Raw genomic sequence first — 13828 nt, 5'->3', positions numbered from 1 at the left:
CCCCCTAAGGGAGGAGCAGTCCTATCAGGCCACAGAGGAGGACTTTGCAGCCAGTCCTGAAGATACCTGATAAAACAGGATCAGATGAATGGGGAGGAGGTTTCCCCCCCCCCATCAGTGGACTTGGAAAGGGGCACAGTGATGATGAGGGAGGGAGGGTGGGATTGGGAGGGAATGAGGGAGCGGGATACAGCTGGGATACAGAGTTAATAAAACGTAACTGATAAGAAAAAAATTAAATTAAAAAAACATCATTAAGGTCGCTACTCAACTGTAAGTGTACAAGAGGAAAAAGTGTGTGCAAAACAGTAATCTTGGCATTTCTCTATAGATGCTATATCCACATGCTTAAGAATGAAACCTATAGAGGGACTGCCTCTGACATAATCTGATTGGCCTGCTCTTTGATCACCTCCCCCTGAGGGGGGAGCAGCCTTACCAGGCCACGGTAGAGGACAATGCAACCAATTTTGATGAGACCTGATAGACTAAGATCAGAAAGGAGAGGAGAACCTCCCCTATCAGTGGACTTGGGGAGTGGCATGCATGCATAAAGGGGAGGGAGGGTGGGATCGGGAGGGAAGGAGGGAGGGACTTATGGGGGGATACAAAATGAATAAAGTGTAATTAATAAAAAAATTTTAAAAAAATGAGAAAAAAAAAGAATGAAACCTATGCATAAAGCCATCCATTATATAGTAAAACAAAGTTCCAATAAGACCTAATTTTAGATTAGAGAAGGAACTAGGAGAGAGTGCCTGATTTGGGGAGATAGAGATTTGAGTTGCAATTTCTATGAACATGTTGTGTTGGTTTGGGCAAGAAAGACATTTAGAAAGAAAATGTCTGAATCAGTCCTACACTTATGGCCTAATAAAAGTATTCCTAAACATCAACTTAATAGTTTAGGGCAGAGGTTACAATCGAATAATGAAAGTCCTAGTGTACTTTATGTCATTTAATTTCATTCATGTCATTCCTTCACACACTTGTTGTCCATATAAATTTCTTCAGAACGTGTGAGAGCTTTTAAATAACCGAAGCAAAGTAAATATTTTGTTATGTTAGTTACTCAGTGAGATGGGTTATTTATAAAATTACACTCTTAAAGACAATAGGCTGGGGAAAGAGAAACATGTCAGCCAATAAGAGCCATTTTTTTGCAGAGGACATAAGTTCTATTCCCAGCCTCTTCACAGCAGCTCACAATGCTCCGAAATTACAGTTGTAATACCTGATGCTCTCTTCTTTCTCTTGGGGTACCAGGCATGTTCACAGTTCATAGACATACATTCATAGACATGTCGATGGCTCATAGACATGGTTCAAAGGCAACAAATTAATAAAATAATTGAAAATGTTTAAAAGAGAAGAGGCATTATTAAGATAGATGTCTCTGTATAGACTATACTGGCTTGTACACTTAGCCATACTACAAACCCAGAAGGCATTGCTCCACTGACACAGACGTGAGGAAACCTCAAGAATTTAGATGCGTTCGTTTATATTTTAAAATTATCAATTTTCAGTATGGGTGTTTTGCTTGTATTATTTCTGTGCACCACATTCAGTCTTGGACAACAATGTCTGATTTTCTGCAACTGAAATTACAAATAATTGCCAGCTGCCACATAGTCCTGATAGTAGAACTCGGGTCCTCCGGAAGAGCAGCCAGTGTTCAAACACTAGGCCATAGCAACATGGAGCAGTTTAAAGATATGGTTTTAAAACACGGCTTTCCAGTTCATCTGCTGTAACTCATTGTGGTCTCTACTCAATCATGTAGAGTACGAGCAGGAAAAAGGAAGTGGTGTTAAGTCCTCAGCAAACATTCAGACAGAAGCACCATTCCCTTAAGATAGTACAATTTCAATTATAAGTACCAAGAGAATGTGACGCAAGGGCTTCCTCTACTCTGTGTTAATCAGAATGAGAACAAATTTTATAGTGGTCTAGTTTTGGCTCCATCTGTGTTCTAAAATAACGTAATTGATCAGTCTAGATTGTTGCTTTAAAATGACAATAAATAAATTTAGGGAATTATTAGTAAACTGTATATTTATGATAGGTTATAAAATGCTACAGTCAACATTAATTTAATTGGTATATTATCAAGAAATTATATATGATCTCACCATAAACTAATGTAATTGTTAATAAATTAAAAGGTATTAAACCTTTAAAATAAATCCAATCAAATGAACTATGATTCATTTCACCAACAAACTTAGAAACATTTAGAAGCACAATGTCCATTTGACAACATTTTTCTTGTTAAAAAATTTTTATTTTTTAATTATTACAATTTATTCATTTTGTATCCCAGCTAGAGCCCCACCCTCATCTCATCTCAATCTGACCCTCCTTCCCTCTTCTCCTCCCATGCCCCTTCCTCAGTCTACTGAAAGGGGAGGTCCTCCTCCCCTTCCATCTGACCCTAGCCTATAAGGTCTCATCAGGACTGGCTGCACTGTCTTTCTCTATGGCTTTGTAAGTTGGCTCCCCGCCTAGGGGGAGGTGATCAAAGAGCCAGCTACTGAGTTCATTGACAACATTCTTGAGTGTATGTGCATATATATCAAAATAGTTTACATTGGAAAATAACTACAGAATTAATTAAAAAAAAACAATATTAAAAAGCCCTAAATTAGGAGCTGATACTGAAAAAGGAAACTTTAGTATATGTAAGAGTTTTGGGGAGAATTAATAAGCCAGCCTCATAATGATTAACAGGTAAATGATGTTTGAGCAAGCTAGGCAGTTTAGTACATATAAAAATGTCTTAGGCAGTAAGAACAGTTATGACGCTATCAGAAGGTACACTGAGGGTATGCCCAGTATTGGGTTTTCTCTTCAGTCAATGCACACAAACGCCTTGTTGTCTACTTAAAATTATGATTTCATAAGAGCACACATTTTCAAAGGGGAAAAAAGTGTTCTCCCTCATACACCATTCTCTACTTTGGCATGAAACACTATCTGATTTCAAAAAGCCATTGATAAATATCCAAGTCTGAAAGGGCAACTTACCACACTGTAGGCAAAGTGAGAGCATTTTCAAATGAATGAGGAACCATGCATGATCAAGTTTTAATTTAAAAGAAAAATTAAAACAAACAAACAAACAAACAAACAAATCTCCAAGTGCAAATTGCTTTGAAATGACCTTTCTGTATTGGTTCTGTCTCTATACACTCCTTTTTTATGGGGCATTGGTTATTATGCATTTAAAATAGGTCTATAAATTGTGAACATCAAACATAATTGCAGCCATATGTGAACAACATAGTAAGCTAAGTCCTGCGAGATGACAAATGTTTTCCAGAGATGTTCATATGGCTGAACCTACTTCTAAAAAAAATTTAAATGGCAGTTTAAAGCATGCTAGGAGAAGTCTCCTTTAATTTTTTTTTTAAACTCTGTACAGAAAAACAAGGATAGAAAACAACTTCATGAATGCAAACCTCTGTGGTACAGACAGCAATGCTACAGTGGATGATCGCAGGCAATTGGTCATGGCCTTCAAAAGAAAACTTCTGAGAATGATGTTAATATAAAACATCATGAGAAAAGTCAGACACTCTCTGAGCATTAATTATGTATATCCAGTAAAATCATGCATTAAATCTTTCACTGTTGCTTGGAAATTTTGAAATTCAGAGAAGAAATCAAACTTGAAGGGAAATAATCTCGATAAATTAACAAAGTAAAAGGTCACTGGTTGTAATGCATATATGTAGGAAATACATATATGCATGATCCAAGAAAAGAACAAAGTCCTCACAAATCCACAGGCAAAGGCTTACCTTGACAGGTGCCATTTTTCTCTTCATATCCAGCTTTGCACATGCATTTCCCGATGGGAACCAGCCACTCCCCTTCAGCACTGCAGTGCATTTTGGGAGGATCATCTGTCACAGAATGGTTGACACAGGAGCCTGACACCTCTAACAACTGTGAAGAATCCGCTCCAGTGATTGTGTCAGGGAAGATAGCCAAGTGTCTTACCACAGAAGGACATTTTTTATAGTATACCCGCACGGACACCAGAGCTATGCAAGCACCAACATCTTGGAAAGCAAGATAAAATCCCTTTTTGCTCAGAGGTCCCACATCTCTGACCTCCGTGTTCAGTTTCATGACACGGTCGCCGAGATCAAGTTCTGTGAAGCTCTCATCAGCAGCAATGGTATCAATCTTGATGTACTGGTTCTCTTTAATATTTCTCCCATTCTCGTCATTCGATTCAAAATAATACATGTTAAATGTCTCCTTACAAGTTCCCAGTCCTCCGGGAAGGCTGTTGCAATCCCTTAGAGTAAACTTGAGTTCAATAAAGATTCTGGAAGCACCTTCATTGGAGATCCAACTTGTCAACAGCCAATTATTCTGATTCTGTTCCATGACTCTGCATACTTGGTATGTGTGGATAGGGGCATAGTTTTCGTCCACTTCACCAATCTCCTCCCACTGTACAAGACAAAACAGAAAGATGTGAAGCAAAACAAAAAGGAAACTCAGAATGCAAAGAGGAAATTCACAAAACCCATAAAACCTAATTCACCACAAGAAATATGTATTCCTTCATATACACACCACTGAAATAAGTCATATAAAAAAACATGAGGAGAAGAGATCCACAAAAACATTTTATTTTATTTGTTTTAAATTAAGTCTGAAAAAGCACCCTTGGTTCTTTGGCAGTTTCTCCTGGAATAAAGAAATGATTTTGCTTTTCGCAAAAGCAAACAAACAAAAACAGATATGATGAGGAAACAAACAAAATAAAATAAAGAAAAAAAGTACATATTATTCAACATGAACTCAGGAAAGAGGTAAATTTACAGTTACTTTTACGAGAGATAAATCAAGGAAATTACAGTCATTTAATTGAAGACCCTAGAAAACATTATCTATTCGTTTTTTCCAGATGCTCTATGGCTCTGTATCACCCCTCCAAAAAAATAAACTCTGGTTGATTTGGTTGCTCCCAGTGACAAATGTGTGAATTTGGGAAGGACTGGCCACTGAGTGTTTATAAGGTGGACATGGGCCTGCCTCTGCAGTTCAGGCAACTCCCTAATGTTCATACTCCTAGCCCGTGTTCCTTGCATCTGTTTCTGCTCATTCCTTATGTGTTTGCCTTAAAATTTAAGTCCTGATAGCTTAGGATGGCTTACCGAGGTGCTTACTGAATGTCCCATGTTTCTCAGGCTCTGAACACTCTTGCATTCTTCACTTACAGCCGGTCAGGCCTCCCATGTCCGCCACATTCATCAGTAAACTGAGTCACCGATTCATACGTGTATCATAGACTATTTTTTCTTCCTAAACGGTAAGAATAACTTTCTTCTGTCTGCCCTCACTGACCTTTTAAGCTTCTTGCCTAGAGAACCAGCTATCTCCTTCGGCTTCAGCATGGCTCTCATTTCCAATCCACCAGCTCATGTATTACATCTTTTTCCTTTAATATTAGAAAATACTCAGGACAGAGTTTAGGCTATAAGCTTCCTTTAGACTGAGCTCTCAAATCCATACTAAGAACTATTGTATGAACGAAATTGATTCTGACCTTAATGCTATCAGGGTTATATATCATCCAGTTGTGTTTTCATTTTTTTTATTTCTATTTATCTTTTTCCTACATCAAGGAATTCATCAATTGAGGTTAAGGAACAGTGCTTAAGAAACTTCACAGTCAACTTCTGAATAAAGATGCTTAACTGTCTTTGTTTGGAGGAAAATTGTGTCTGGCAGTTCCGTTTTAGTCCAAAATGTTGTTAAAAACTGGAATCCCGTCTCTGGCACAACAGTTTCGCAAAATGAATGGAGAACTGAAGATATATACTGTGATCAGTTAAAAATACTATTGTTCAGTTAAAAAAAAAAAGAAGCAGAAGATTGGATGTACCAACCATTTCAGAAGTAGAATATTTGAAGACCAGAAACAAGAAAGGGCAGTTTAAAACGTGCATAAACACAGAAGCCATCAGACCAACTGTCTGTGCAGATAAAGCTCTGACTTCCTGACCATTCCTCCGTTCCTCATCTGAGGTTCACTGTAGAGTTACTACTTCATGGAACCAGGCTGATATTTTCAACCATTATCCACTCATAATAAATCCTGTCTAATCAGAAGAAGAAGGAAACAAGCTAGGAACCTGCCACAGAGGGCCTCTGAAAGGCTCTGCCCTGCAGACTATCAAAGCAGATGCTGAGCCTGATGGACAACTGTTGGGCAGAGTGAATGGAATCTTATGTAAGAAGTGGGAAATAGCAAGAGCTGGAGAGGACAGGAACTCCACAAGGAGAACAACAGAACAAGAAAATTTGAACACAGGGAACTTCCCAAAGACTCATACTCCCACCAAGGATTATTCATGGAGATAACCTAGAACCCCTGCACAAATGTAGCCCATGGCAGGTCAGTGTCCAAGTGGGTTACCTAGTAATGGGAAGAGGGACTGCCTCTGACATGAACTGATTGGCTTGCTCTTTGATCACCTCCCCCTGAAGGGGGAGCAGCCTTACCAGGCCACAGAGGAAGACAATGCAGCCACTCCTGATGAGATCGAGGACCTCCCCTATCAGTGGACTTGGGGAGGGGCATGAGTGAAAAAGGGGGAGAGAAGGTGGGATCGGGAGGGGAGGAGGGAGGGGCTTATGGGGAGATACAAAGTGAATAAAGTGTAATTAATAATAAAAAAGAATAAATAAATAAATTAATTAATTAACAAATAAATCCTGTCTATATACTATATTATTCAGAAACAAATGTGTTAGAGCTGAAGAATGGTCATCCTACTGTTTATGCAATCGCAGACTCTACATTGAAAGAATTAATGTCAAACATTCGTTAACATACCCCTCCTTAATCCAGAAACTCTACAAATTGAGAATACTTCATAATTGGAAGATCACTGGCCTTATGATTTGTGTTCTCTTAGAAAACAAAACAAAATTTTGTTCCTATAAATGGCCCAAATTTATAACCTTTGAGAAAAAATAAATTTATAACATTTTAGGAAAAATAAATTTTAATTTTTTAACATTCACTAAACTTGTGTGTGTGTTTTTGTGTACACATGTGTGTGCATGCTCTTGGGAATCTGCATACCATGTATACGTGTGGATGTCAGAGGACAAATTTCAGGAGTCAGTTATCTTCTTCCATCACGTGGAATCTTGAAATCAATTACAGGTCAACAGTCTTGATAATTGTGCTTTTACCTGTTCAGCAATTTCGCCAACCAACACTAGAAATTTTTATTAAAATTCAAATTATTTATTTTAATATCATAATTACTCTTATGATTTTAGCTTTGGGCATTAGTTGGTTGAATTGAGTTTTATTAACATTACATTTTGCTAAGTACAATTTTCACAACTTACTTTAGGTATTTTGTTCCTGATGTCATATTTTGAAAGTATTCAATTTTTGTTTTGCACCCCACTAAAATAGTGGACAACTTCATATAAATTAAACTCCACAATATTCCACATCACAGAATGTAGCTATACTTTATGTCATGTTTCAGTCAAAGTTTATTAGCTCAATTTTGATGTTTTCCTATGAGAGGGAGAAATAAAAATCTGGCAAGGGATTGATTTTCTTCAACATTGCTCCCACCTGACAGAGAATGTTCTTGAAAGACCACATTGCAAAGAAAAAATCTCGACAAATGGATGACTGTTTTTTTTAATGTTCTTGTATTTTATACAACAACTTCTAGATGCCTTGGAACAAAATAAAACTTGTGCTTGGAAATTTATTCAGTATTAATTAAATATAATTAACTTTTAAATTTATTATTATTATTATTTACAATTTATTCACTTTGAATCCCGCTGTAGCCCCCTTCCTCAGCTCCTCCTAGTCCCACCCTCCCTATCTCTCCCCCCATGTCCCTCCCCTATTTCACTGATAGGGGAGGTTCTCCTCTGCTACTATCTGACTGTAGCCTACCAGCTTTCACCAAGACTATCTGGATCTTCTTTCTTTGTGGCTTAGTATGGCTACCCTGCCAGAAAGAGGTGATCAAAGAGCAGGCACTCTTTGATTGGGTGAGTTAACGCCAGAGACTGCCCTTGTTCCCCTTACTAGGACACACCCATGGAGACCGAGCTGCCTATGGGCTACATCTGAGCAGGGGGTCTAGGTCCTCTTCATGACTGGTTGATTGAGCAATCTCTGCAGGACCCCTGGGCCCAGATATTTTGGCTCTGTTGGTCTCCAACAGAGTCATTTACTGTTTTCAATATGAAAGTTCTGTGTGATGTATTTTGTTTAGTTTAATGACAATATCATCATATGAAACCATAAAATCTGAAGTTTATAAAGACTTCTATCTCCCCAAGATTCCAGGGTATGTAGTAAGAACAGTGTGAATGAGCACACTCCCTCTGTTCACCACTGACGCTCAAATATACTCCTACACAGCCTCAAAACACTTGTATAATTTCATTTATAATTACTGGAAATTTTATGCTTCAAAATAGGGTTTAATTTTTTTTTTCTACACATAAAAATCCTGCAACAAAATGTCTTGTTTGTTAGCCTAGTTGCTATTTTATTATAATGATTTATGTCTTAATGCATGATTCTTGGTTGCATTGTTTCATATATATATATATATATGTATATATATATATATGTATATGTATATATATTCATATACGTATATGTATGTATATTTATGTATATCCCATTTTCTCTTTTTTAATTCTTTTATTCATTTTACATCCTTGTTGTAGCGCCATCCTTCCTCCTCTCCCAGTCCCACTCTTCCTCTTTCTGCTTCCCCCTTCCCTTTTTCTCAGCAAACGGGACACTCCCTTTCCCGTCCAGCCCTGCTCATCAAGTTGCATCAAGATTGGGCATGTCCTCTTTCACTGTGGCTTCGCAAGGCAGTCTTGCTAGGGGAAAGTCAAAGAAGTCGGAAAGTGAGCCTGTTTCCAATGCAGTCCCTACTTCCCTTTTTTAGGCTCACATAAAGCCTAAACTGTCCATCTGCTCCATCTTTGTAGGGGGCCTAGATCTAGTTCCTGCCTGGTCCTTGGTTGATGTGTCCGTTTCAACAAGCCCTTCTGGGTTCTGGCTAGTGGGCTCTGTTGGTCTTCTTGCGGAATTACTGTCAACTCCAGGTCCTTTTCTCTATTTCCTACTTTTTCACAAGATGCCCTAAGCATCATCTAATGTTTGACTGTCAATCTCAGCATCTATTTTGAGGAGCTGCTGGGCAGAGACTCTCAGAAGACAACTCTGTCAGGTTCCTGTCTGTTAGCTTAGCAGATTATTATTCACGTCATCAGGGTTTGGCACTCTCCCATAGGGTCGGTCTTTGGTTGGGCCAGGCATTGGCTGGGTATTCCATCAATCTCTGCACATCGTGTAGGCAAGGAAAATTTTGGGTTGACTTTTCTGTGCTGGGATGGTTTTACCCTTCCCTCTGCTAGGAGACTAGTCTAGTTAGTGATTGTCCTCTTCAGTCTCTGCAGCCTCTGCTAATAGTAGTCTCTGCTTGAGTCCTCTCTATATCCTCCCAGAAGCCTATTCTGACTTAGTATCTTCTGTCACAGAGATACTCCAACTCTCAGTTTCTGTTTTCTCTACAGGCTTTTTACCCCCACCCACAGGGTAGTTTACAGCTTTCTGTAGTATCAGCTTGAGACTCTGATTTTTTTTTTTCTGACTTCTACAGATATCCGAACACATGATTCACATATATTTATGCAGGAAAAAAAAACCCTCATACACATAAAATTAATATTTCTAAAAGAATAAAATAAATAAAACGGTTGTCATAAAAGCAAAAATACTGGTGAAAATCAGCGTTATAGTATTAGATAATTTGGCAGTTATTAACCTGGTTGCTTATGCCCTGAGTTCAGTTATTTACAAAACAGTGTAGTTATGTCTATAATTATGTAATACAAATAATGGATTTACCAGGAAAAATCCTTGAATTTTTTAAAAATATATTACTTATTACAATTCATTCACTTGGTATCTCTTCTGTAGTCCCCTCTCTGGTCTCCTCCCAGTCCAACCCTCCCTCCTTCTTCTCCCTTTATTCCCCTCCCCTAGTCCACTGATAAGGGAGTCCTCCTTCCCTTCAATCTGACCCTAGCCTATCAGGTCTCATCAAGGCTGACTGAATTGTCTTCCTCTGTGGTCTGACAAAGCTGGACCCCCCAGGGGGAGGTGATCAAATAGCTAGCCTCTGAGTTCATGTCAGAGACAGCCCCTGTTCCCCCTACTAGGAACCCACTTGGAAACTGAGCTGCCTATTATCTACATCTGAGCAGGAGGTCTAGGTCCTCTCCATTCCTGGTTTTTGATTGAAGCCCAGATAGGTTACCAAATGAAAAAGTTTCTTAATTGTTGAGCTATCACTCAGTCCTAAAGGTTAATACTTTAGTGAATAAAATCTAGATTCATTTGACATAATTTTCACAAATGAAAGAGGAGAGTTTTAATTGCTTAGAGAACAGGAATTTTTTTTTAAATTTTATTAAATGGTAAAAGTGTTGATGGCGATAAACTTATAGTCTCAACACTCTCTTGTTAAGTTTCCTGACACTGGGAAACTCACCTGACAAAAGATTTATCTTTGGTTATGTGAAACTTCCAAGGAAACAAAGCTTTTAAAATAAAAGATGTAAGACAAAATTTCTGTTTCACAAAATTATTTTCTCCAAATACGTACAGTTCTTTGGTAAAATAATTGTGGTAAAATGTTCAAAATCTAGCAAAAATTACTTGAATCTAAATTTTGTCTTTTTCTGAAGAAATATGTTAGTGGAGAAAAAAATTACTTTAGATGCTTGCAACAACTTTAAAATTCATGAGTATAATATAATAATGACTCAATTTTTTTGTGTATGAAATATAACTGAAGTTGATTATTTTCTTGCCTATGAACAAGAACAGATATTTATGAGCTCAGATTTAATTCCTAATATAAATATAATCACTTGCTAACAAGTGATTCTTTCAAGTTTACATGAGAATTTTCATAGGAAAGGAAGTTCATGAGTAATTGAGTATGTATATACAATACTATATGAGAATGTCAAAGGAGATATTCTCCCTTTCTCTCTGCAAATGTTTTATTTATCAATTGTTAAATTATTTATTATTATTTATTATCTAAGTTGAAAAGAAATAACTCAATAAATACAAAGGCCTTTAGGAGTACCTTGTAAAAGTAAATATATGTAAGTATGAGGGTTAAAGATGTTCTTCAGTAACAGAGTACTTGCTTGCCTAATGTGTGTGAGTCCCTGAGGCCCTGAAATTTATTCCAAGTACTGCAAAGAAAAAATAATGTCCCAAAGAAAGTTTATGATTTAATCAAGAAACTTATTTCTTAGTGAAATTATATTATACAAATAATATAAATTATAAAATATATAATAAAAATTAAAAACTAAACACTACATATAATATTATATATAATTACACTTTTAAAATAAATATTCAAGTTTTATGTTTAATGCAATTATAAAATAATTCATGAATATTTTAATACTGAAAACCTAACATTGTTCTTTGGACAAATCTTATTAATGAAAACAAATTACAGCATATAAACTTGTCAATAATAATTTTAGAAGACAGAATGGGCTAAGTGGGTAGGAATGTCTAAAATTAACAAATTAATAAGCTAGATAAAACCTTAAATGATCTCATCAGCATCCTATTAAAAAGCAACCCATTATCTATGATGCATATTATCAAATTTGTCAGTAATTTTTTGCCAAGTTGTAATTTCACAAGCAGCATCTTAAGTCAAATAGAATTCTAAATCTGATTTATTTCACTCTAATAATACAGCCATGTGTGAGGATGTGTTCAAACTGAAGCTTTACAACATATATTTTCTTTTACATTATGCCAAAAGATAGTCACTATTATAAAAGCCTATACAACTATCGAGTTCCTATCATTTTTAAAAAGAAAATCTGTGATCTCAATTCCCTACATGTTTAAAATGGAAACATACATATTGCTGGTATGGTTGTCAGCTACTGCAGCCACTCTGGAAATCTGTTTGGAGGTGTTCCAAAGACTAAATGTATGCTACCATATGAATTAGCTGTTCCACACCTGAAAATATACCCAAAGTAGTCTAAATCACAGGACTCTGTGGAGAATAATTGCTTACCCATGTTTATTTTTGACACCACTCAAATCAGGAAAGTTGTGGAGCCAACCTAGATATTCCTTACCAAATGAATAGATGAGGGAAATACAGCACATACAAGTAATAAAATTTTATTCAGAATTAAAGAATAACATGGTGACATTTGCATGAAATGCATGGAGCTGAAGACTGTTGTGTTAAAAGAAATAAGGCAGACTCACAAAGACAAATATGGTACTTTTTTTTCTAACATATAGGATCTTAGACATGAGGGGGTGGAGTGAGGGACACAAAGAGAGAGCTCTAGATGTGTTGATGTGCATTGGGGGAGTGAGGGACAGAAAGAGAAATGGAGGGAGAGAGATAGAGAGAAAAGAGAAAGAGAGAGGCAGGCAGACAGACAGACAGAGCCACAGAGAAACCGAATTGAACCAGGAACGGGGGTAAATTTCTAGAGGGACGGAGAGTAATGTAATATTCAATAGATGACAGCAGAGGAGTGGACTATTTGTCACCCAGGAGATGCCAGTGAGAAGTGGAAAGGGAACAAAGGGTAAGACAGTGGATAGTCAATAAGCAGAGGGTATGTATTGGAAACAAAAATGTGAAACAAGTGCTTTGTATGTTAATTTTAACAAAAAATTAAAGTGATGGAATACATAATTATATTGGAGATTTGGAGATTTTATGATTTGAAAATATTTTCCATATCTCAAGATGTAACAGGTGCACAAGAACCCAAGGTACTAACATAATAACCATAAAGTGTTTCTCTGTGACAGTCAAGGTAAGAGAAAAGAGAATATTAGCATTATCCATATGTGTATATTGTCTGTAGTGTGTGAAATTCAAAAGCGGCACAATTGTATCCATTAATCTAAATGATAGCATATCATAGACAACTGTAAATTCTTCAGAGAAATTTTCTTTTCAAAGCAATATGGAAATCATAGTGAATGAAAAAGAAAAAAAAACTATATCGTTATGATTTCATTTAATAAGAAAGTAGATTAACCTATGCTGTACTTATGGTTTCAGACAAAATAAATACAATTATCTTCTTGCTAACTTGCCAACAACATCAAACATATTTCAGTAAGCCATTTGCAACTCTGGATTTTACATCCAATTTATGAAATGCATCTTAAAAGTATGATGCTGTGTCTGCCACTGCTCTTTGCTCTGCCCTCATTTTTCACTAGATAATATTACACTTTGTAGCCTGGGTCGTGACAGCAGTATCCATAAATCAATTTCATATTTCACATTAATCATGTTCTTGTAATCAGCGGCTATTCAAAACAAATTTCCATCTCATTTTTTGTTGGGAAACAACCCCATTAGGGCTGTGAGCTTATTCACGTTTAAGTGATTATAGAGCCATAACAGAGACTCAGTCCCTCATCCCTCAGCCACAGAAGGATTAATGAAAATCCTTAGAAAAGGAGGCTTTCTACTGTCAGAGTGTTGTGCATCCAGCAGCTGCAAGTCCATAGGGACAGCATTATTTTCAGAATTTCAACACTTTTCTGCTAGAGATGAAAGGAGGCAAGATAGAGCTGTAGGTCTATTTCAAATCTCATCTCCTGTATATATTTGTTATTTTTGTTTCTGGTCCAAACAACAACAACTCACACACACACACACACACACACACACACACACACACACACACACAC

The 13828-nt window shown here is 36.8% G+C and overlaps 1 protein-coding gene across 1 annotated transcript in view; it reads right to left on the bottom strand.

Moving 5' to 3' along the window:
• Epha5 (EPH receptor A5) overlaps window positions 1-13828 on the bottom strand; it is a 324424-nt gene that overhangs the window by 242265 nt on the left and 68331 nt on the right. Inside the window, exon 3 of the mRNA XM_055629171.1 lies at window positions 3807-4470. Within this exon, the coding sequence (XP_055485146.1) occupies window positions 3807-4470 (664 nt within the window). The remainder of the gene's footprint in view (window positions 1-3806; window positions 4471-13828) is intronic.

The sequence above is a fragment of the Psammomys obesus genome, unplaced genomic scaffold, assembly GCF_907164565.1.
Source record: "Psammomys obesus unplaced genomic scaffold, mPsaObe1.curated_primary_1811, whole genome shotgun sequence".
NCBI classification, from domain to species: Eukaryota; Metazoa; Chordata; class Mammalia; order Rodentia; family Muridae; genus Psammomys; species Psammomys obesus.
This window is presented reverse-complemented; position numbering and strand designations above follow the sequence as displayed.